Consider the following 25,066-nt stretch of genomic DNA (forward strand, 5'->3'; position numbering starts at 1 on the left):
AGGGGCCGCTCCGGGGCCATTTTAAGGCCACTCAGGCCCTGCCCGGGGAGCATTTCGGGGTCGGTTCGCGGCCGCTCCGCTCCCGGCCCCGGGGGCTCCATGGCGGCCCCTCCTTCCCCTCACGGCCGGCAAGGGCCGCGCCCCGCGGCGCCGCCCAATCAGGAGCCAGAACGCCCGTGATTGACAGGTCATGTCCTCAGGGAGGAAGCGAATCCACCAATCGGATCGTGGGCGGGAACAGGTCTGACCAATGAGAGCTGTGGGCGGGACACGCCTCTGTGGAGATCAACCAATCAGGAGGATCGTGGGCGGGGCTCAGTGGCAGGCGGGCGGTGGCGCGCGTGCGCGAGCGGCTGGGGCGGGCGCTGAAGCGGCGGCGGCGGCAGCGCCGGGCGGAGGTGGCGGGGATGGAGCCGGGATACGGCGGTAGGTGCGGGGCGGGGCGGCCCCGCTGTTCTGACGCTCCCTCGGTGTGGCGGCGGCTCCTTCCCGTCGCTTCCTCAGCACCGGCTCCGTTACCGGCGGGTAGCGGTGGGGGGGGGCTCCGCCGCAGCGGGAAGCGCAGCGCCCGCCCCACCGTGAGGCGGCGGCGCCGCTGATTGGCTGAGTGCCACGTCACTCACCGCTAGGGCGGCGCTGATTGGCTGTTAGGGGTCGTGCCCTGAGGGGGCGGGGGGGGCGGAAATGGCGCCGGGCCCATTTCTGAAGACGACACAAAATGGCGGCCGCGGCTCCGCCCCCCCACCTGTGCCTCAGTTTCCCTCGTCCTGTCCCGTCCCAGCCGTGACGGCACCTGAGGGGGGTCCCGTGTCCCCTCCCTGGGCGTCCCGTGTCTCCTTCCCGGGGCTCCTGTGCCCTCCTCAGGACTTCCCGTGCCCTCTCCTCAGGGGGATTCCCCTGGAATCCCCAATTTCGCAGCCCCCTTGGATCGCCCTCTGGATCTCCTCTCGAATTCCCGCCTGTATTCCCGCTGGAAATTCCCCCTGAATCCCCTCAGGATTCCCCTGGAAATTCCTCTGGATTCCCTTAGGATTCCCCCTGGAAATCCCGCTGGATTCCCTCAGGATCTCCTCACAATTTCCCCTGGAAATTCCCCTGAATTCCCTCAGGATTTTTCCTAGAAATCCCCCCGGATCCCCTCAGGATTTCCTCTGGAAATTTCCCTGGATCCCCTCAGGCTCTCCCTTGGAAATTCCCCTGGATTCTTGCAGGATCCCCTCACGGTTTCCCCTAGAAATTCCCTTGGATTCCCTCAGGATTCCCCTGGAAATTCCCCTTGGAACTCCTCAGGATTCCCCCTGGAATTTCCTCTGGATCCCCTCAGGATTTCCCCTGGATCCCACCTGGATTCCCTCAGGATCTCCCCTGGAATTTCCCCTGGATCCCCTCAGGATTTTCTCTGGAATTTCCCCTGGGTCCCCTCAGGATTGCAGGAATTCCCTCAATCCAAGCTTTTCCAGCTGCATCAAAGCCCCTCACTGGAGCTTTTTGGGATGGCAGAGGAGAAATATTCCCAAAATTCTGGATTGTGTTCCCAGCCAGAGCCCTTCATCCTTTCCTTGTCTCAAATCCACCTTCAGGAGCTCCAAAAACCCCTGGAAATTGAATTTTCCTTCAATTTAAGGCCACAAAAATCCCACCATTCTTTCCTTCCTTGGATTTGATGGCTAAATGGGATTTATCACTTAATTCCCACCTGGAATTTATGAAATCCTGGCTGGAATTATTTCAGGATCCACAGTGAAGGATTTGGGGCTGGGATTTGAGATTTTTGGGAAAATTGGGAATTTTCCTTCGCCTGCTGACAGATCTTTCCTTTTCCCCCAGGATATGGCACCTGGAGCACTGGGGCCACTGGCACCCAGGGTGAGTTTTTCCCAAATTTTTCCTGAATTTTTCCTTTTCCCCTCCATTTTCCTTCCCCCTTTTCTTTTCTCCCCTTTTTTTTCTTCTTTTTTTTCCTTTCCCTCCTATTTTTCTCCCTTTTTTCTCCTTTTTTTCCTCTTCCCCATTTTCATCTTTTTCTCCCCTTTTTCTCACCCTTTTCTCCCTTTCTTCTCCCTTTTTTCTCCATTTTTTCTCCCTTTTCTCTCCCTTTTTTCTCACTTTCTTTTTTTCCTCCCCCTTTCCTTCCCTTTTTCCTTTCCCTTGTTCTTCCCCTTGTTTTCCCACTTTTTTCCCCTTTTTCCCCTTTCCCCATTTTTTCTCCTTTTTCCCTTTTTCTCCTTTTCTTCCATTTTTTTTCCTTTCCCCCCATTTTTCCCATTTCCCATCTCTTTTTCCCCCTATTTCCCCCTTTTTCCCACATTTCTTTCCCTTTTTTTCTCAATTTCCCTATTTTTCTCAAATTTTCTTTCATTTCCCATTTTTCCTCCTCCATTTTCCCATTTCCCTACCCTTACCCCCATTTTTTTTTCTCCATTTCCACATTTTTTCCCATTTTTCTCCCATTTTCCCCCGTTTCCCCTTGCCCCCTTTTTTCCATTTTCCCCCAATTTTTTATCCTCCTTTTCTCCATTTTCCCCTTTTTCTCTCCTTTCCTTCCTTTCCCTTCCCCCATTTTCTCCCCTTTTCCCTCCCTTTTTCCTTCTTTCTCCCATTTCCCACATTTTCCCATTTTTTTTCTCCATTTTCCTGCCTTTTCCTCCCTTTTTTTCCCCATTTTCTCCACTCTTCCCCCCATTTTCTCCCCTTTTTCTCCCTTTCCCCCATTTTTCCCATTTCCCCCTTTCCTCCCCACCCCAGCACCAACTCCCAAAATCTCTTCATTCTCCCAAATTTTTTCCCTTCTTTTCCTAATTTTTGATGCAAAACCCACCCCCTCAAATCCCAACCTCTCCCAAAATCCCCCCTTTTCCCACAAATCCCCCAAGATTTCACCCCAAATTCCCCATTTCCCATGAAGAATTCCCATTTTTTCCTGTTTTTCCCCAGGTTCCTACGCCACGAACGCGACCAGCTGGCAAGGTGGGTCTGGGGGTCCTCTGGGAATTCTGGGCAGATTCTTCCCCAATTCCTCCATTCTCTCTAATTTTTGTTTCCCTTTTTAATTACTAATTAATGACTAAATGACTAAATTAATCCCTTCATCTCCAGGCCATGAGGGTTATGAATTCTGCACCCCCCAAATTCCCTTGGAATGATCCTGGGGCTTTTCCTGCTGGGATCCCACCCCTCTGCCTTTTTAATTATGCCCTAATTAATTGATTAATGGCTAATTAACCCTTTTCTCCCCAGCCTACGAGGGCTATGAGTTCTACACCCCCCAAATCCCCTTGGAATGATCCTGGGGCTTTTCCTGTTGGGATCCCACCCCTCTAATTCTTCATTTCTCCTTTGAATTATCTCCTAATTGATTGATTAATGACTAATTAAGCCTTTAATCCTCAGGCTATGAGGGTTATGAATTCTAAACTCCCTAGATTCCCTTGGAATGATCCCGGGGCTTTTCCTTGTGGGATCCCACCTGTCTAATTCTTCATTTCCCTTCTTAATTGTCCTCTAATGAACTGATTAATGACTGATTAACCCTTTCCTCCCCAGGCTACGAGGGCTATGAGTTCTACACCCCTCCCAGCTCTGCCCCCACACCCCCTGGAGCCTCCTATGGCTACGGGGGAGGGGCGGCTCCCGGGGGCTCCTGGGAGCCTCCCAAGGCTGCGGAGCTGGGGCTGGGATCCAGCGAGGGAACCTCGGCATCTGGAGCTGCCTTTGGATCTGTGGGATCAGGGTCTGGAGCTGCCTTTGGATCTGTGGGATCAGGAACCTTTGGATCTGTGGGGTCAGGGTCTGGAGCTGCCTTTGGATCATCGGGATCGGGATCTGCCTTTGGATCTGCGGGATCCAGCTTTGGGTCATCGGGATCCACCTTTGGCTCAGGGTCAGGAACTGCCTTTGGATCATCTGCATCTGCTTTGGGACTGGGATCCTCGGGATCCACCTTTGGATCAGGATCTGGAGCTGCCTTTGGGTCAGGATCCACCTTTGGATCAGGAGCAGGATCCAGTTTTGGAGCAGGATCCAGTTTTGGAGGAGGATCCGGTTTTGGAGCAGGATCAGGATCCACTTTCGGAGCAGGATCAGGATCCTCGCTGGGCCTAGGATCAGGATCCTCGCTGGGCCTGGGCTCAGGATCCTCGCTGGGCCTGGGCTCAGGATCCTCGCTGGGCCTGGGCTCCTCGGGCTCAGCAGAGCTGGGCTCCAGCTCTGACTCCATCATTGCCAAGATCAACCAGCGCCTGGACCTGCTGGCCAAGGAGGGCACGGCGGGGGATGGGCGCCCGGAGCAGGACAGGTGGGGCTCTGTGCCACTTCCCCCCAGATTCCTGCCTTTCCCACGAGTTCACAGGACTGTGGAGTGTCCCAAAATTCCAGCGGTTTTCCCATGGAACTGGGGAGATTTTTTTTGGTGTTTTTTTGTGGTTTTATCCCAAAATTCCAGAGCTTTTCCTATTAATTTGTGGAATTCCCATCATTTTTTTGGTACTTTTTTGTAATTTTATCTCAAAATTCTAGCGTTTTTCCCAGTTTCCATTCCCATATTTCCCCCCTCCAATCCCAGTTTCGATTTCCAATTTTCATTCCCACATTTCCCCCCCAATCCCAGTTTCCATTCCCATATTCCCTCTCAATCCCAGTTTCCATTCCCACGTTTCCCCCCACCAATCCCAGTTTCCATTCCCATATTCCCTCTCAATCCCAGTTTCCATTCCCACTTTCCCCCCACCAATCCCAGTTTCCATTCCCACGTTTCCCCCCCTAATACCAGTTTCCATTCCCTCATTTCCCCCCTAATCCTGTTTTTATTCCCACTTTCCCCCTCCCAGTCCCAGTTTCCATTCCCACATTTCCCCGCTAATCCCGTTTTATTCCCGTTCTTTTCCAGCTCGTTCCGGTTCGACTCCTTCTCCCCGCTGGACTCCCGCTCCCCGCGGGATCCGTTCCGCTTCCCCCCGGAGCGGGAGCGCGAGCGGAACCCTCCGTTCGGGGCCCGCGATCCCGCCCGGCCCCGCGGCGCCCTGGGGCTGCTGCGCGCCACTTCCGGCTCCGCCTCCGGCGCCGCTCCCGGCCGCGGCCGCTTCCGGCGGCGCCTCCCGGATCAGTTCCCGGGCGGCTCCCGCTGGAGCGAGCTGCAGTTCCGGGGCAGCGGGGCGCGCGGGCTGCCCTCGCTCTTCTCCCAGGCGCTGGGGCCCGAATATCCCGACTATCCCGATTATCCCGACTACCCCGACTATCCCGACTACCCCGAGTACGATTATGGCGATTACCCCGGCGATTACCCCGGCGATTATCCCGACTATCCCGACTACCCCGGCGAGCTGGGGATGCCGGGGATGGGCCGAGCTCCCTTCGGGATGAGGAGGAGGGACAGGATGGGGGCGCTGCCCTGGGCCGGCGGCCTGCACCTGGTGAGTGCTCACTTCCTCCTTTTAAATGTTTTCTTACCCTTTTTTCCTCCTTTTTCCCACTTTGTGCCACTTATTTTGCACTTTTCCAGCTTTGTTCCCCACTTTTTTCCCACTTTTTCCCTGCTTTTTCCCACCTTTCCCCTACTTTCTTCTTGCTTTTTCTGCTTTTTTTCTCGTTGTTTCCCATTTTTTTCTCCCAAATCCCTTATTTTCCCCAAATCCCTTCTTTCCTGGTACTCCAATTCCTGCACCCCTGATGGAATCCCTTTGTTCAATCTCATTTTTGTTCAATCCCATCTTTGTTCAATCCCATATCTGTTCATTCCCATTTTTGTTCAATCCCATCTTTGTTCAATCTCAGTTTTGCTCACTCCCATTTTTGCTTAATCCCGTTTTTGCTCAATCCCATTTTTGCTCAATCCCATTTTTGTTCAATCCCATTTTTCTCACTCCCACCTTTGCTCAATCCCCTTTTTCTCACCCCCACTTTTCCTCCCTCCCCATTTCTCATCCCTGTTCCCCATTTCTCACTTTGGGGTTCCCTCTCTCCCCATTTCTCATTCTGGGGTTCGTCTCTCTCCCCATTTCTCATCCCTGTTCCCCATTTCTCATTTGGGGTTCCCCTCTCTCCCCATTTCTCATTTGGGGTTCCCCTCTCCCCATTTCTCATTCTGGGGTTCCTCTGTCCCCAATTCTCACTTTGGGGTTCCCCTCTGTCCCCAATTCTCACTTTGGGGTTCCTCTCCCCATTTCTCACTTTGGGGTTCCCCTCTCCCCATTTCTCATTTGGGGTTCCCCTCTCTCCCCATTTCTCACTTGGGGTTCCCCTCCCCATTTCTCACTTGGGGTTCCCCTCTCCCCATTTCTCACTTTGGGGTTCCTCTGTCCCCATTTCTCACTTTGGGGTTCCCCTCTCTCCCCATTTCTCATTTGGGGTTCCCCTCTCTCCCCATTTCTCACTTTGGGGTTCCCCTCTCCCCATTTCTCATTTGGGGTTCCTCTCCCCATTTCTCACTTGGGGTTCCCCTCTCTCCCCATTTCTCATTTGGGGTTCCCCTCTCCCCCAGGGCCGGCGCCGCGGGTTCCGCGCTCGCTCCGGGGGGCGCTGGGAGCCCGAGGGGCCGCGCAAGCGCAAACGCTCCCGCAGCGGGGACGGCAACGGGGAGAGCGAGGAGGGCAACGAGGAGGGGAGCACTGGGAACACTGGGAGCACTGGGAACGCTGGGAGCACTGGGAACACTGGGAGCAACGAGCCTGGCAACGAGCCTGGCAACGAGCCTGGCAACGAGGATCCCAAAAACCCGCGCAGCGACAGCGACGGCAACGAGCGCGACTCGGAGCACGGTACAGAGTCCCTGGGGTGGGCCCAGAACGGGCAGAATTCCATCAGGATGGCACCAAAATCCATCAGAATGGCACCAAAATCCATCAGAATGGCACCAAATCCCGCCAGGATGGCACCAAATCCCACCAGAATGGGCAGAATTCCATCAGAATGGCACCAAATCCCACCAGGATGGCGCCAGATTCCATCAGAATGGCACCAAAATCCATCAGAATGGGCACAAATCCCACCAGGATGGGCACAAATTACATCAGGATGGCCCCAAATCCCACCAGGATGGGCACAAATCCCACCAGAATGGCACCAAAATCCCTCCCCAAATTCCACCAGAATAGCCCCAAATTCCACCAGAATGGCACCAAAATCCCTCCCCAAATTCCACTAAAATGGCCCTGAAATCCCCCCTAAATAACCTTGAAATTCCCCTCAAAATTCCCCTCAGAATGGCCCCAAAATGATCCCAAATGAACTCAAAATGACCCCAAAATCTTCCCACAAATGACCTGAAAATGACCCCAAAAATCTCCCCCAAAATGACCCCAAATTCCATCAAAATGACCTCAAAATTCCCCTAAAAATGGCCCCAAAATCTCCCCATGACTCCAGAATGGCCCCAAAATTCCTTTTCCTGCATTTCCAGCCTTTTTTTTCCCAAATTTCCACCCTCTTCCTGGGAATTTCCATCATTTTTTCCTGTATTTCCTGCTTTTCCTGGAAATATCCAGATTTTCCTGGAATTTCTCTCCCTTTTTTCCCAATTTCTGGCATTTTCCCACTAAATTTTCCCATTTTTCCTGCAGGAGATGAAGGTGAAGGAGATGAAAAATCCTTGGATGAGGCAGACAGAGGTGTGAGTATTCCAGGAATTCCTCAAAATCCAGGAATTTGGGGAATTTAAGAGCTCTGCAGCAATTCCAAAAAATTAGGGAATTTTCTGCTTTGGAATATCCCAAATCATCCCCAAAAAAATCCAAATTTTATGGATTTTTTCCCCCTTTTTCAATTCCCAGGAGGATTTCCCTGCCTGGAGAATCCCCAAAAAAATCTGGGAATGGGAAAAATTGGGAATTTAAACCCAAATTTGACTCTTGGAGGGGCTGGATCCCAAATTTTGGGGTTTTATTTCCAGGCGGGATCAGAAATTTGGGGATTTTGGGAATTTTTTGGGAATTTTGAGGGGGATTTTTGGGAATAATTCCAAAATCTGGGAGAAGCAGAGGAGGGCTGGACTTCCCAAATCCCTCAGGGCTTTTCCAGCCTTAAAAATTCCACAGAAAACCAAAATTTTTTGGGGAATATCTGTAAAAATGAGGTGAAAATTCCCAAAATTCTGCTTTTCCCACAGGAAATTAAAAAGAAACTGACCCCAATGTTTCTTTTTTCTTCTTTTTTTTTTTTCCAGGAGATCCCAGATTCTGTTTTCCAGGAGAATTCCCAGGATTTTGGGGCTGTTTGGAGGGGAAATTTCTGGAATTTTGGGATTTTCCAGCTTTGTTTTTTTTGGGATTTGTGGTTGGGAAAGGGGAAAACACCCAAAATCCCAAGTTTTTTCCAGGTTTTGGGGTAGATTTTTGGGAATTTGGGGTAGGAATTCCCAAAAATTCTCTGGAATAAAGGGAGAAACTGGGGGGAAAAAGGAAAAATTGGGCAAAAAAAGGGAAAAATTGGGAAAAAAACTGAAAAAGTGGGGGAATAAAATGAGGGGAAACCAGGGAGAAAATGGGAAAAAACCCAGAGAAAAATGGGGAAAAAAAGGGAAAAAAACCTCAGGAAAAAATGGAGGAAAAATATGGAAAAACAGGAAAACAGGAATATCTGGGAGAAAATGTGAAAAACTGGAAAAAAAGATGGGAAAGAATTGGGGAAAAATGGGGGAAAAAATCAGGGGAAAATGGGAAAATCAGGGGAAAAATGGGGAAAGAAATTGGGGAAAAAATGGGGAAATCAGGGAGAAAAAAAGGGAAAATGAGGGAATGCCAAGGATTTGGGTTCTGGGAATGTTGGAAAAGTTTTTTTTTGGGATGAGAATTCCCAAATTTTCCCCTCAGCATCGGAGGATGAGGACGAGGAGGTGAAGAAGAAACGGGAGAAGCAGCGCAGGAGGGACAGGATGAGAGACAGAGCCATGGACAGGTGAGGGAATTCCTGGAATTTGGGGAATTTTTGGGAATTTTGGAAAGTTTTTGAGGGATTTTTTTTTGGGAGTTCTGGGAATTTTGGGCAATTTTGGGCGATTTTTTGAAGTTTCGGGGATTTTCTTGGGAATTTCTGGGAATTTTTTTGGAATTTTGGGGGGAATTTTTGGGAATTTTGGGGGGAATTTTGGGTAACTTCTGGGAATTTTTTTTTTAATTCTGGGGAATTTTTTTGGCAATTTCTGGGAATTTTGGGGAATTCCAGGGAATTTTGGGGATTTTTTTGGATATTCTGGGAATTTTTGGGGGAATTTTTTGGCATTTTTTTTTTCGGAATTCCGGAGATTTTGGGGGATTTGGGGAATTTCTGGAAATTTTGGGCAATTTTAGGAGATTTTTGGGAAAATTGTTGGGAATTTTTTTGGGGGAATTCTAGGAACTTTGGGCATTTTTAGGTGATTTTAAGGATTTTTTGGGAATTCTAGGAAATTTTTTGGAATTTCAGGGAATTTTAGGGAAGTTTTGGGGGATTTTATTTTTTTTTTTTTTTTTAATTTCTGGGAATTTTGGGCAATTTTAGGCGATTTTTGGGAATTCTGGGAATTTTTGAGAATTCCAGACAATTCTGGGGAATTTTTTGGGAATTTTTACATTTTTGAACGTTTTTTGTTTTTCTTGCTTTTTTTGTGCTTTTTTTTGGTTTTTTTTTGGGTTTTATGCCTTTTTTTTTTTTTTTTTTAACCGTTTTTCCTGCTTTATCCCAATTTGGAATAATTTTTTTCCAATTCTGGGCTGATTTTGACTGAAATTTAATTTTTGCAGGATCCAGTTTGCCTGTTCTGTGTGCAAATTCAGGAGCCTGGAGGAGGAGGAGATCCAGAGGCACCTGCAGAGCAAATTCCACCGGGACACGCTGCGCTACATCGGCACCAAGCTGCCCGACAAAACCGTGCAGTTCCTGCAGGTGGGGAGCAAATCCCAACATTCCATGGAATTCTGGGGATGGGGAACACTTGGGAATTTTTTTGGAATTTTTTTAGAATTTTTTCCCGGGATTTTTTGCGAATTTTTCCACGAAAATTCAGATTTTTCGCGAATTATTTGGAATTTTTCGCATTTTTCGCCCCATTATTTTTCAGGTTTTTCTTGGGGGATTTTTCCAGGTTGGAAATCTGGGATTTTGGGGATTACTTTCCTGATTTTTTGGGATTTTTTTGAGATTTTTTTGGGGCTTTTTTTATTTTATTTTTGGGGGATTTTTCCCATCCCACCGGGACACGCTGCGCTACATCGGCACCAAGCTGCCCAACAAAACCGTGCAGTTCCTGCAGGTGGGGAGCAAATCCCAACATTTCATGGAATTCTGGGGCTGGGGAACACTTGGGAATTTTTTTGGAATTTTTTTAGAAAATTCGGATTTTTCGCGAATTATTTGGAATTTTTCGCATTTTTCCCCCCATTATTTTTCAGGTTTTTCTTGGGGGATTTTTCCAGGTTGGAGATCTGGGATTTTGGGGATTATTTTCCTGATTTTTTGGGATTTTTTTGAGCTTTTTTTGGGGCTTTTTTTATTTTATTTTTGGGGGATTTTTCCCATTCCACCGGGGCACACTGCGCTACATCGGCACCAAGCTGCCCGACAAAACCGTGCAGTTCCTGCAGGTGAGGAAAAATCCCAACATTTCATGGAATTCTGGGGCTGGGGAACACTTGGGAATTTTTTTGGAATTTTTTTCCTGGTTTTTTTTCTGATTTTGGGGCAGTTTTTAGGTGAAAAATCGGATTTTTCGCCATTTATTTGGAATTTTTCGCGTTTTTTGTTCCGTCACTTTTCAAGATAGTGATTTTTTCTAAGTTGAAAATTTGGATCTTTTTGGAATTTTTTGGAATTTTTTCCCTGATTTTTTGGGGGTTTTTCTGAGATTTTAGGTGGAAATTTGGATTTTTCGCTACTTATTTTGAATTTTTTTGGGTTTTTCCCCCCATTAGTTTTCAGGATTTCCTTGAGGTTTTTCCAGGTTGGAAATCTGGGATTTTGGGGATTATTTTCCTGATTTTTTGGGATTTTTTTTAGATTTTTTTGGGGCTTTTTTTATTTTATTTTTGGGGGATTTTTCCCATCCCACCGGGACACGCTGCGCTACATCGGCACCAAGCTGCCCGACAAAACCCTCCAGTTCCTGCAGGTGGGGAGCAAATCCCAACATTTCATGGAATTCTGGGGCTGGGGAACACTTGGGAATTTTTTTGGAATTTTTTTAGAATTTTTTCCCTGGATTTTTTGGGATTTTTTGCGAATTTTTCCACGAAAATTCGGATTTTTCGCGAATTATTTGGAATTTTTCGCATTTTTCCCCCCATTATTTTTCAGGATTTTCTTGGGGGATTTTTCCAAGTTGGAGATCTGGGATTTTGGGGATTATTTTCCTGATTTTGGAATTTTTTGGGGATTTTTTTGGGCTTTTTTTGGGATTTTTTTTTTCATTTTTTGGGGAGTTTTGGGGGACACGCTGCACTACATCAGCACCAAAACTGCCTGAAAAAACTGTCCAATTCCTGCAGATCAGGGGAAAAATCCCAACATGTCATGGAATTCTGGGGCTGGGGAACACTTGGGAATTTTTTGGAATTTTTTTCCTGTTTTTTTTCTGATTTTGGGGCAATGTTTTGGTAAAAAATCGGATTTTTTGCCATTTATTTGGAATTTTTTGAGGTTTTTTTCTCGTCATTTTTCAGGGTTCTTGGGGATTTTTCCAAGTTGAAAATCTGGGATTTTGGGATTTATTTGGAATTTTTTTCCTGGCTTTTTTTGAATTTTTGCTGAGTTTTTAGGTGGAAAATCTGATTTTCCCAGATTTCCCATGTTTTTTTCCCCAGAATTCCCAGATTTCCCGTGTTTTCCCAGATTTCCCTCTTTTCCAGATTTCCCAGATTCCCCCTTTTTTTCCAGAATTCCTTGTTCCCCCAGAATTCCCAGATTTCCCAGAATTCCCAGATTCCCCTGTTTTTCCCAGAATTCCCAGGTTTCCTAGAATTCCCAGATTTCCCAGAATTCCCAATTTTCCTATTTCCCAGATTTCCCTGTTTTTCCCAGAATTCCCAAATTTCCCAGAATTCCCAATTTTCCTATTTCCCAGATTTCCCTGTTTTTCCCAGAATTCCCAATTTTCCTCTTTCCCAGAATTCCCACTTCCCTGTTTTTCCCAGAATTCCCAGGTTTCCCAGAATTCCCAACTTCCCTCTTTCCCAGATTTCCCAGAATTCCCAATTTCCCTATTTCCCAGAATTCCCAGATTTCCCAGAATTTCCAATTTCCCTCTTTCCCAGATTTCCCAGAATTCTCAATTTCCCTCTTTCCCAGAATTCCCAGAATTCCCACTTTCCCGTTTTTCCTAGATTTCCCAGAATTTCCAGATTTCCCAGAATTCCCACTTTCCTGTTTTTCCCAGGTTTCCCAGAATTCCGAATTTCCCTCTTTCCCAGAATTCCCAGATTTCCCAGAATTCCCACTTCCCTGTTTTTCCCAGAATTCCCAGGTTTCCCAGAATTCCCAATTTCCCTCTTTCCCAGAATTCCCAGAATTCCCACTTCCCTGTTTTTCTCAGAATTCCCAGAATTCCCAGGTTTCCCAGAATTCCCAGATTTCCCAGAATTCCCAAATTCCCACTCCCCTTTTCCCAGGAATACATCGTGAACAGGAACAGGAAGATCGAGAAGCGGCGCCAGGAGCTGACGGAGAAGGAGGGGAACAAACAGAGACCCGACCCCTTCAAGGGTAGGAAATTCCCAGAATTCCTGGGAATTCCAAGGGATATTCCAGGAATTCTGTGGGGTTAAAATTCCAGGATTTATTTGGGAATTTTTTAGGTTTTAATTGGATTTTTTTCCTGGGTTTATTGGGATTTTCTTGGGTGTATTTGGGAATTTTTTTAGGCTAAAATTGGATTTTTTTTTCTGAGTTTATTTGAGTTTTTCTTGGGTTTATTTGGGCTGGAATTGCTCCTGTTTGACCTTTTCTAACCCAATCCGTGGAATTTTTTGGGAATTTTGGGTTTTAGGGATCTGCCAGGAGCATTTCCTGGAGGGAATCATCCCCAGTCCACATTTTTTGGGTAAAACTTGATAGATTTGTTCCCTGACCAAGGGAATTTTGGGCTGGAACTGCTCCTGTTTGACCTTTACCCAACCAAATCCATGGAATTTTTTGGGATTTTTTTTGGGAATCGATGGAATTTTCTGGACTCAGGGATCAGCCAGGAGCATTTTCCCAATCAGACTGGGGCCAATCCTCATTTTTTGGGTAAAACTTGATGGATTTAATCCCCAAAAAAGGAAATTTTGGGGTGGGAACAGCTCCTGTTGCACTTTTGGTGACCCAATCCATGGAAATTCTGGGGAGTTTATTGGGAATTCTTGGGAATTCTTGGGATATTTGAGTTTTCTGCCAAGAACATTTCATTGAGGGAATCATCCCCAATCCTCATTTTTTGGGTAAAACTTTGATGCATTTCATCCCCGAAAAAGGGAATTTGAGGTGGGAACAGCTCCTATTGCACTTTTCCCAACCCAATCCATGGGAATTTTTGGGAATTGATGGAATTTTTTGGGGATTTGGGGCTCAGGGATCAACCACAAGGGCACTTTTTCAAGCAGGCTGAGGCCAATCCTCATTTTTTGGGTAAAACTTGATGTTTTTCACCCCTGAAAAAGGGAATTTTGGGGCGGGAACGGCTCTGTCTGACATTTCTGAAGCATTCCATGGAATTTTGGGAATTTCCCTGGAATTGTGATGGAATTCTCCATGCCCAGGGATCGGCCAGGAACACTTTCCCTAAGCAGATTGAGGCCAATCCTCATTTTTTGGGCAAAACTTGACACGTTTCACCCCAAAATAAGGGAATTTTGGGGCGGGAAGGGCTCTGTCTGACAATTCTGAAGCATTCCATGGAATTTTTTGGGAATCCTTTGGAATTCTGATGGAATGTTCCATGCCCAGGGATCGGCCAGGAGCACTTTTCCAATCAGACTGAGGCCAGTCCTCATTGTTTGGGTAAAACTTGACACGTTTCACCCCCAAAAAAGGGAATTTTGGGGCGGGAAGGGCTCTGTCTGACAATTCCAAAGCAATCCATGGAATTTTGGGAATTTCCCTGGAATTCTGATGGAATGTTCCTGTCTCAGGGATCGGCCAGGAGCATTTTCCCAATCAGACTGAGGCCAATCCTCATTTTTTGGGTAAAACTTGATGGATTTGACCCCCAGGAAAAGGGAATTTTTGGGCTGGAACTGCTCCTGTTGGACTTTTTCCCAACCAAATCCATGGAATTTTTGGGGAATTTCTTGGGAATTTTTTGGGCATTGTTGGAATGTTCCTGTCTCAGGGATGAGCCAGGAGCACTTTTCCAAGCAGGCTGAGGCCAATCCTCATTTTTTGGGCAAAACTTGACACGTTTCACCCCAAAATAAGGGAATTTGGGGGCGGGAAGGGCTCTGTCTGACAATTCCAAAGCATTCCATGGAATTTTGGGAATTTCCCTGGAATTCTGATGGAATGTTCCTGTCTCAGGGATCGGCCAGGAGCACTTTCCCAATCAGACTGAGGCCAATCCTCATTGTTTGGGTAAAACTTGATGGATTTGACCCCCGAAAAAGGGAATTTTTGGGCTGGAACTGCTCCTGTTGGACTTTTTCCCAACCAAATCCATGGAATTTTTGGGGAATTTTGTGGGAATTCTTTGGGAGCTGATGGAATGTTCCATGCCCAGGGATCGGCCAGGAGCACTTTTCCAATCAGACTGAGGCCAATCCTCATTGTTTGGGTAAAACTTGATGGATTTGACCCCCGAAAAAGGGAATTTTGGGGCGGGAAGGGCTGTGTCTGACATTTCCGAAGCATTCCGTGGAATTTTTTGGGAATTTCCCCGGAATTGTGATGGACTCTCGTGCCCAGGGATCGGGCAGGAGCACTTTTTCAAGCGGATCGAGGCGGCGCACTGCCTGGCGTGTGACATGCTGATCCCGGCGCAGGGACACCTCCTGCAGCGGCACCTGCGCTCGGCCGAGCACAACCGCAGCCGCAGGGTCAGTGCGGGGTCAGCCTGGGGTCAGACTGGGGTCAGCCCGGGGTCAGCCTGGGGTCAGCGCAGGGACACCTCCTGCAGCGGCACCTGCGCTCGGCCGAGCACAACCGCAGCCGCAGGGTCAGTGACCTGGGGTCATGCTGGGGTCACACTGGGGTCACACTGGGGTCACACTGGGGTCAGTGAGCCTGGGGTCACACTGGGGTCAGTTATCCTGGGGTCAGCCTGGGGTCAGCGCAGGGACACCTCCTGCAGCGGCACCTGCGCTCGGCCGAGCACAACCGCAGCCGCAGGGTCAGTGACCTGGGGTCACACTGGGGTCACACTGGGGTCAGTTATCCTGGGGTCACACTGGGGTCAGTTATCCTGGGGTCACACTGGGGTCACACTGGGGTCAGCCCGGGGTCAGCCTGGGGTCACACTGGGGTCACACTGGGGTCACACTGGGGTCAGTTATTCTGGGGTCACACTGGGGTCACACTGGGGTCACCTGCGCTCGGCCGAGCACAACCGCAGCCGCAGGGTCAGTGCGGGGTCATGCTGGGGTCAGACTGGGGTCACACTGGGGTCAGCATGGGGTCAGCCTGGGGTCAGTGAGCCTGGGGTCACACTGGGGTCAGCGCGGGGTCAGCCTGGGGTCAGCGCAGGGACACCTCCTGCAGCGGCACCTGCGCTCGGCCGAGCACAACCGCAGCCGCAGGGTCAGTGACCTGGGGTCACGCTGGGGTCACACTGGGGTCACACTGGGGTCAGCCTGGGGTCACACTGGGGTCAGACTGGGGTCAGCGCAGGGACACCTCCTGCAGCGGCACCTGCGCTCGGCCGAGCACAACCGCAGCCGCAGGGTCAGTGACCTGGGGTCATGCTGGGGTCAGACTGGGGTCAGCCAGCCTGGGGTCAGCCCGGGGTCACACTGGGGTCAGTTATCCTGGGGTCAGCCTGGGGTCAGCGCAGGGACACCTCCTGCAGCGGCACCTGCGCTCGGCCGAGCACAACCGCAGCCGCAGGGTCAGTGCGGGGTCATGCTGGGGTCACACTGGGGTCAGCCCGGGGTCAGTTATCCTGGGGTCACACTGGGGTCAGCCCGGGGTCAGTGAGCCTGGATTAGCATGGGGTCAGCCCGGGGTCACACTGGGGTCAGACTGGGGTCAGCCAGCCTGGGGTCAGACTGGGGTCACCTGCGCTCGGCCGAGCACAACCGCAGCCGCAGGGTCAGTGACCTGGGGTCACACTGGGGTCAGTTATCCTGGGGTCAGCATGGGGTCAGACTGGGGTCAGCATGGGGTCAGTTATCCTGGGGTCAGTGCGGGGTCAGACTGGGGTCACACTGGGGTCAGCATGGGGTCAGTGAGCCTGGGGTCAGCCCGGGGTCAGACTGGGGTCAGCATGGGGGCAGCCTGGGGTCAGACTGGGGTCAGTTAGTCTGGGGTCAGCATGGGGTCAGTCAGCCTGGGGTCAGCCTGGGGTCAGACTGGGGTCAGTTAGTCTGGGGTCAGCCTGGGGTCAGCCTGGGGTCAGTGAGCCTGGGGTCAGCATGGGGTCAGTTATCCTGGGGTCAGACTGGGGTCAGTTAGTCTGGGGTCAGCCTGGGGTCAGCCTGGGGTCAGACTGGGGTCAGCCTGGGGTCAGCATGGGGTCAGACTGGGGTCAGTTATCCTGGGGTCAGACTGGGGTCAGCATGGGGTCACACTGGGGTCAGTCAGCCTGGGGTCAGTTATCCTGGATTATCCTGGAGTTATCCTGGATTCCATCGGGATTCCCTCAGTTATCCTTGGATTCCATGGGAATTCCCACAGTCAGCCCAGGATTCCATGGGAATTCCCAGAGTATTCCTGGGATTCCATGGGAATTCCCACAGTCAGCCCAGGATTCCATGGGAATTCCCACAGTTATCCCACTTTTCCTGTGCAATTCCCAGAATTATCCCAGATTTTCCCTCAATTTCCCTTTGGATCCCATTGCAATTCCAGGATTTATCCTGATTTTCCCCTTTGGAAAACTCCCAGATTTATCCTGGTTTTCTTTGGGATCCCTCAGAATTCCTGGAGTTATCCCAGTTTTCCTACGGAATCCATTGGAATTCCCAAGTTATTCCAGACTTCCTGTGCAATTCCCAGAGTTATCCCAGATTTTCCTTCCATTTCCCCCTGGATCCCATTGGAATTCTGGGATTTATCCTGGTTTTCCCCATCCCCAAACCCTTCAGGAATTCCCGGAATTCCGGGATTTTCCCCATTCCCAACACCCCAAACCCTCAGGAATTCCCGGAATTCCAGGATTTTCCCCACTCCCATCCCCCCCAGAGCCTCAGGAATTCCCGGAATTCTGGGATTTTCCCCATTCCCATCCCCCCAGAGCCTCAGGAATTCCCGGAATTCCAGGATTTTCCCCATTCCCATCCCCCCAGAGCCTCAGGAATTCCCGGAATTCCGGGATTTTCCCCATTCCCATCCCCCCAGAGCCTCAGGAATTCCCGGAATTCCGGGATTTTCCCGTTTTTCCAGCTGGCAGCCGAGCAGTTCAAGAAGACGAGTCTGCACGTGGCCAAGAGCGTCCTGAACAACAAACACATCGTCAAAATGCTGGAAAAATACCTCCAGGTACCCCTGGGAACGGGGGAATTCCCTTCCCTGGGAATTCCCAACAGCCCAGGGCCCCTTCCCCAGAAATTCCCAAAAATTCCCAAAACAATTCCCACAAAATTCCCACAAAATTCCCACAAAATCCGCACCTTCCGCAATATTTTTGCTGGTTTTTTTGTCCAATTTTTGGTTTTTTTTTTCTGTTATTTTGGGATTTTTTTGGTGTTCCAGCAACCCCAGAGGGGAATTCCCAAAATATTCCAGGAAATTTTGGAGTTTTCCCCATTTTTTGGTGTTTTTTTTTTTTTTTTTTTTTTTTTCCCCTGCTTTTTTTTCCGTGTTTTTGGTATTCCTGGGGATTTTTTTTGGAATTTGTTTCCCCTTTTTTTGCATTCCAGCATTCCCAAAAAGATTTTTGGATTTCCCCCCATTTTTTTCTCTGTTTTTCACTTCATATCCTGAGGTTTTTATTTCCTTTGGCATTTCTGGGAATTTATTGGGAATTTTTTCCCCAAATTTCCCCTTCATGGAGCTGTGGCTCCCATTCCCAAAAATCCCCAAAATCCTGGAGCCCTATCCCAAAAAAATGCCCCAAAATTCCCAGAAAAATCCCTTAATATTCCATCAAAATTCCCAAAAAAAATCCCCCAAAATAATCCCCAAAATTCTCCCAAAAAACTTCCCAAAAAATCCCCCAACATTCCCAAAAAAATCCCCCAACATTCCCCAAAAAATCCCTCAAAAGTCCTAAAAAAATCCCCCAAAATCCCAAGTTTTTCCCTTTTTTTTTTTCTTTTTTTCACTTCCAGTCTTGGGGTTTTTTTTATTGGTGGTTTTTTTCACTCTTGGGCTGGTTTTTTTTTTTTTTTTTTAATATTTTCCCAATTTTTCCTCATCTCTTCAGTATTAAACCAAAAATCCTTCAAATCTTGGAATTTTCCCAAAATCCTTCCCTGAAGCCGTGGCTCCCATTCAGGAATTATTGGAATTTTTGTGAATTTTGGAAATTTTAGGAATTTTCTGTTATTTTGGGGCGACTCCAGCCCCACCCAGGTGGGAATTCCCACCCCAAAATTTCCCAAAATCCCAAATTTTCCTCTTTGGGATCACCAGAATTGGGGGCTGGGCTGGGAATTCCGGGATTTTCCGGAATATTCTGGGCAGGATCCGCAGAGCAAAAGGAACTGGAGGCGCCTCTGGAGGATCCCAGGAGAAGCTCCAAGATCCCAAAAATTCCTTCCCAAAATCCCAGAGGTTTGGGATGGACCCAGGCTGGGAAAAAGTTGGAAAAATGGGAGGAAAAAAAAAAAAGTGGGAAAAATAGTGACTCTGCCTGCTGGGGACTGGGAAAAATGGGAATTTGGATCCTGAAAAAATGGGATTATGGATCCCAAAAAATGGGAATTTGGATCCTGAAAAATGGATTTTGGATCCAGGGAAAAATGGGAATTTGGATCCTGAAAAAAAATGGGATTTGGATCCCAAAAAAAGGAGCTTTGGATCCCAAGAAGAAGGACTTCAGATCCTGGGGAAAAAGGACTTTGAGTCCAGGGAAAAAAATGGGATTGTGTATCCCAAAAAATGGGATCTGGATCCTGAAAAATGGATTTTGGATCCTGGGAAAAATGGGATTTGGATCCCAAGAAGAGACCCCAGATCCTGGGGAAAAGAAACTTTGGATCCTGTGGAAAAAATGGGATTTGGATCCCAAAAAAATGGACTTTGGATCCTGGGGGAAAGTGGGATTTGGATCCCAAGAAATGGGACTTAGGATCCCAAGAAGAGACCCCAAATCTTGGGGAAAAGGGATTTTGGATCCCGGGAAAAACCAGGATTTTGGATCCCAGAAAAAGGACTTTGTTTCCTGGGAAGATGGACCTGGAGTCCAGGGAAAAAAGGGATTTGGATCCCAAAACAAAAAGGGATTTTGGATCCCAAAAATGGGAATTTGGATCCTGGAAAAAATGGGAATTTGGATCCCAAAAAAAGGAACTTTGGATCCCAAGAAGAAGGACTTCAAATCCTGGGAAAAAAGGACTTTGAGTCCAGGGGAAAATGGGATTTGGATCCCAAAAAATGGGAATTTGGATCCCAAAAAATGGGAATTTGGATCCCAGGAAGATGGACCTGGAGTCCTGGGAAAAGGGACCTTGGATCCCGGGAGAAAAAAGGGATTTTGGATCCTGGGAAAAATGGGAAAAAAAAGGAGCTTGGATCCCAAGAGAAAAAGGACCTGAGTCCTGAAAAATGGGATTTGGATCCCAAAACAAAAAGGGATTTTGGATCCCAGGAAAAGAAGGGGCTTGGATCCCAAAAAATGGGATTTTGGATCCCAGGAAGAGACCTCAAATCCTGGGGAAAGGGGACGTTGGATCCCAGGAAAAAAATGGGATTTGGATCCCAAAAAAAAGGACCTGGAGTCCAGGGAAAAAGGGGATTTTTTATCCCAAAAAAAAGGACTTTGGATTCCTGGGAAGATGGACCTGGAGTCTTGGGAAAAGGGACCTCAGATCCCAAAAAAAAAAGGACCTGGAGTCCTGGGAAAAATGGGATTTGGATCCCAGGAAAAGACCCCAAATCCTGGGGAAAAGGGACGTTGGATCCCGGGGAAAAAAATGGGATTTTGGATCCCTAAAAATGGGATTTGGATCCCAGGAAAAAATGGGATTTGGATCCCAGAAAATGGGATTTGGATCCCAGGAAGATGGATCTCGGGTCCAGGGAAAAAACTGATTTGGATCCCAAGAAGAAACCCCAAATCCTGGGAAAAAAAGGACCTTGGATCCCAGGAAAAACAGGATTTGAATCCCAGAAGATGGACCTCGGATCCTGGGAAAAGAAGGTACTTTGGAACCAAAAAAAAATGGATTTTGGATCCCAAAAAAAAAGGATTTTGGATCCCAAAAAAAGGGATTTGGATCCTGGGAAGATGGGCCTGGAGCCCAGGGGGAAAAGGGATTTGGATCCCAAAAAAAAAAGGAAAAAAAGGACTTTGGATCCTGGGAAAAGGGATCTTGGATCTCAGGGGAAAAAAAAGTATTTGGGATCCCAAAAAAAGGATCTTGGGTCCCAGGAAAAGACCTGGAGTCCTGGGAAAAATGGGATTTGGATCCCAGGAAGATGGAGCTCAGGTCTTGGGGAAAAAAGGGATTTTGGATCCCAAAAAACGGGATTTGGATCCCAAAAAAAAGGGATTTTGGATCCCAAAAAAAGGGACTTGGAGTCCCAGGAAAAATGGGATTAGGATCCCAGGAAGATGGAGCTCAGGTCCAGGGAAAAAAGGGACTTAAATCCCAAGAAAAAGAAGCTTGGATCCTGGAAAAAGTGACCTGGAGTCCTGGGAAAAAAAGGGATTTGGATCCCAAAAAATAAAAAAGGGATTTTGGATCCTGGGGAGATGGAGCTCAGGTCCAGGGAAAAGGGATGTTGGATCTCAGGAAAAGAAGGGACTGGATCCATCCCAGAAGGAGAGATTTGGATCCCAAAAAAGGGGATTTTGGATCCCAAAAAAAGGGATTTGGATCCCAAAAAAAGGGATTTTGGATCCCCCCCAAAAAAGGGATTTGGATTCCAGGGGGAAAAGGGATTTGGATCAAAAAAAAGGGATTTGGATCCCAAAAAAGGATTTTGGATCCCAGGAAAATCAGGGATGTTGAGCCTGGGATTGGTTGTGTGGGATGGGATCATTCCCATTATCCCAGCCCTGGATATTCAGGATAATTCCCAGAGATTTTGGGACAATCCCTGCAGTTTTTGGGACAATTCCCAGAGATTTGGGATAATTCCAGGATGAATTCCAAAGATTTCAGGACAATTCCTGGAGGTTTTCAGATGATTTTTTGGCAAGTTTGGGACAATTCCAGGACCATGATCCCATTTTTTCCCCCTTTGCAGCATTGAGGTTTCTCCTCCTCCCTCCCCAAATTCCCAGAATTCCTGGAATTCCCACAACTCTCAACCCCCTGGGATGAGATTCCCACTTCCAACCTCCCCCTTCCCAAAAAAAAAAAAAAAAACCCCAAAAATCCTGGGAATTTTGGGATCCCAACCCCAGAAATAGCAGCAGAATTCCCAAATTCCCAGGATGTGAAATTCCAGGAATTTTTCCCTTTGAATTCAAATTTATCCCAAAATTCCTCCTGGGATCTGACTCTTCCCAAGGATTGGAGCCTTTTCCACCTTTTTTTTTGGCCAAACTTTGGATTTTGGGAATTTTTGGGGGCCAAACTGGGATTTCAAGCTCTTCCCATGGTTTTCCCAGCAGAAATTCCCAGATTTATTTCCCCCAAATTCCTGGGATTTCCCCCCAAATTTTCCAGATTTTCTGTGGGTTTTTCACTGATTTTCCACCTTTTTTTTCTCCTCCTGATTTCCTGGTTTTCCATTTTCCCCCCAAATTTTGTTTTCCCCCCATTTTTCCACCTTCCCATGGGATTTTCCCTGATTTCCCAAATTTGTTTCCCCAAAATCTCCCAATTTTCCATGGTTTATTTCCCCAAATTTTCTCTATTTCCTGTGGGTTTTTTCTGATTTTCCAGGTTTTTCCCCCAATTTCCCCACGGTTTTTCTCCTAATTTCCCATTTTTCCTGATTTCCCCAGGATTTTCCCCAAATTCCACAAAATTTTCCCCAATTTCCACAGGATTTTCCCCAATTTCCCCAATTTTCCCCCCAATTTCCCCAATTTTCCCAAATTCCCCAGGATTTTTACTGAATTTTCCCAGAATTTTTCCCAAATTCCAGGATTTTCCCCAATTTCCCATTTCCTCATTCCCCAAGATTTTCTCCAATTTTGTTTTCCTCAAATTCCCAGGATTTTCCCCAATTTCCCATTTTCCCCAATTTCCCAAATTCCCGGGATTTTCCCCAGATCCCCAGGATTTTTCCCCAATTTTGTTTTTCCCAATTTCCCCAGGATTTTCCCCAATTCCCCAAAATTTCCCAAATTCCCAGGATTTTCCCCCAAATTTCCCAATTTCCCATTTTCCCAAATTCCCACATTCCCCAAATTCCCAGGATTTTCCCCAAATTTCCCCATTCTCCCAATTTCCCATTTTTCCAATTTCCCCAGGATTTTTTCCATTTTCCCAAATCCCCAGGATTTTTCCCAAATTCCCAATTTCCCAATTCCCACAATTTCCCCAAATTCCCAGGATTTTCCCCCAAATTTCCCATTATTTCCCATTTTCCCATTCCCCAGGATTTTCCCCAATTTCCCAATCCCCAGAATTTCCCCAAATTCCCAGGATTTTTCCCCAAATTCCCAATTTCCCATTTTTCCAATTTCCCCAGGATTTTTTCCATTTTCCCAAATTCCCATTTTCCCCAATTTCCCAATTCCCGTAATTTTCCCAATCCCCACAATTTCCCCAAATTCCCAGGATTTTCCCCAAATTCCCATTTTCCCCAATTTCCCAATTCCCCAGTTTCCCATTTTCCCAAATTCCCACAATTTCCCCAAATTCCCAGATTTTCCCCCAAATTTCCCAATTCCCCAATTTCCCAAATTCCCACAATTTTCCCAAAATCCCCAGGATTTTCCCCAATTCCCCAATCCCCATTTTTCCCAAATTCCCAGGATTTTCCCCAAATTTCCCAATTCCCCAATCCCCATTTTTCCCAAATTCCCAGGATTTTTCCCCAATTTCCCCATTATTTCCCATTTTCCCATTCCCCAGGATTTTCCCCAATCCCCATTTTCCCAAATTCCCAGGATTTTTCCCCAATTTCCCCATTATTTCCCATTTTCCCAATTTCCCATTTTTCCAATTTCCCCAGGATTTTTTCCATTTTCCCAAATTCCCAAGATTTTTCCCAAATTCCCAATTCCCCAATCCCCATTTTTCCCAAATCCCCAGGATTTTCCCAAATTTCCCATTATTTCCCATTTTCCCAATTTCCCAAATTCCCACAATTTCCCCAAATTCCCAGGATTTTTCCCCCAATTTCCCCATTATTTCCCATTTTCCCAATTTCCCCAGGATTTTCCCAAATTTCCCAATTTCCAGGGTGAAGATCCCTTCACGGACGAGCCCCCGGAGCCGGACGGGGCCGAGGAACCCCCAAAACCTCCCGAAAATCCCCAAAATCCCCCAATCCCAGATTTCCCCAAATCCCAGGAATTCCTGCCCAGGCCCCTCCTGATGCCTCCCTTCCTGCAGGACGATGAGGAGGAGCCAGAAAATCCCCAAATTCCTGAGAATTCCCAAAAAAATCCCGGAATTCCGGGAAATTCCCCGGAAAAAACAACAGAAAATCCCGAAAATTCCCAGGAAAAAACAGCAGAAAAATCGCAGGAATTGGGGATTTCCCCCCAAAACCAAACTGAGGGAGGGGAGGGAAAAGAGGAGGGGGAAAAGGAGGAAAAAATCCCTGAAAAAGAGGAAAAAATCCTGGAAAAAGAAGAAAAAAACCCAGAAAAAGAAGAAAAAAACCCAGAAAAGGAGGAAGAGGAAAATTTGGAAGAGCCCTGAAAATTCCAGGAAAAGGTGAGGCTTCAATCCATGAAATTTGGATTTTTCCAGATTTTTTTCCACGCTGCTGTTGGAATTTTGGGGATAATTCCTGGGAAATTCTTCAAAATTTATTTTTTTCTATTATTTTTTCCCCCATTTTTAGTTTTTTTTTTTTTTTCCCTTCCAGGATGAAGCAGCCACGGAAATTCCCAATTTTTCCCATCCTGGAGGAATTCTCTGCTGGGATTTGGGGAAATTTCAGGAAGAAAAATTTCCCCAAAAATGGGAAAAACAAAAAAAAATTTGGAAGTTTGGAAAATTCCAATAAAGGCAGAAATCGAATCCTGGTGATTTTTTCCTTTTTAAACCAAAATCTCTCAATTTTAGGGAAAATTTTTCCCCCCAAAATGGAATTTTCCCCTTTATTTTTCCTTTAGGTGAGGATTTGGAATTTTTAAGGAATGATCCCATTCCAAAGGGGATTTTGGGGGAGAAATTCCAGATTTTTCCTCCCCCTAAAAAAATCCCTTTTCCAGCAAAATTTGATTTTTATTTGTCCTTTTTCCTAAAGAATTAAAAAAAAAAATCAGAAATTTTTAGGGATTCAGAGAGAAAACCTTGAATTTTTTAAACCAAAATCTCCTTTTTTCACCCCAAAAAATCTTCGTGAATTCCCCAAAATTGGATTTTTTTTTTTTTTTTTTTTTTGGGTTCCTCCCTAAATTGATCCCAAATTTCTCTGGAATGGAAATTTCCTGCAGGGAGTTTGGGGGGAATGGGATGGGATGGGGGACCCCCCCCCCCCCCCCCCGGTGATGTCACAGCCCCCAAACCCCCCAAAATGTCCCCAAAATCCCCCAAATCCTTCCAAAAATATCTCAGGACCCCCCAAAACCCCCCAAATCCTCCCCAAAATATCTCAGGACCCCCCAAAACCCCCCAAATCCTCCCCAAAATATCTCAGGACCCCCCAAAATGTCCCCAAAGACCCTCCCGGTGTCCCCCCCCCTCCTCCCCGCTCCCTCCCGTGACGTCACGCTGCGCCGGTGGGCGTGTCCCGC

General features: G+C 47.5%; 1 protein-coding gene across 1 annotated transcript; it reads left to right on the plus strand.

Moving 5' to 3' along the window:
* Positions 1-334: 334 nt before the first annotated feature.
* On the plus strand, positions 335-24,344 carry LOC130266670 (A-kinase anchor protein 8-like). Its single transcript, XM_056515947.1, has 14 exons — positions 335-426; positions 1,828-1,866; positions 2,935-2,967; positions 3,544-4,294; positions 4,886-5,408; positions 6,476-6,752; positions 7,554-7,601; positions 8,802-8,886; positions 9,711-9,852; positions 12,570-12,663; positions 14,839-14,969; positions 17,473-17,568; positions 23,559-24,038; positions 24,193-24,344. The coding sequence occupies exons 1-13, from the start codon at positions 408-410 to the stop codon at positions 24,021-24,023; spliced, it is 2,703 nt and encodes a 900-aa protein (XP_056371922.1). The 5' UTR covers positions 335-407; the 3' UTR covers positions 24,024-24,038; positions 24,193-24,344.
* The last annotated feature ends 722 nt before the right edge of the window (positions 24,345-25,066 follow it).

The sequence above is a fragment of the Oenanthe melanoleuca genome, unplaced genomic scaffold (genome assembly GCF_029582105.1).
Source record: "Oenanthe melanoleuca isolate GR-GAL-2019-014 unplaced genomic scaffold, OMel1.0 S137, whole genome shotgun sequence".
Classification (NCBI taxonomy): Eukaryota; Metazoa; Chordata; class Aves; order Passeriformes; family Muscicapidae; genus Oenanthe; species Oenanthe melanoleuca.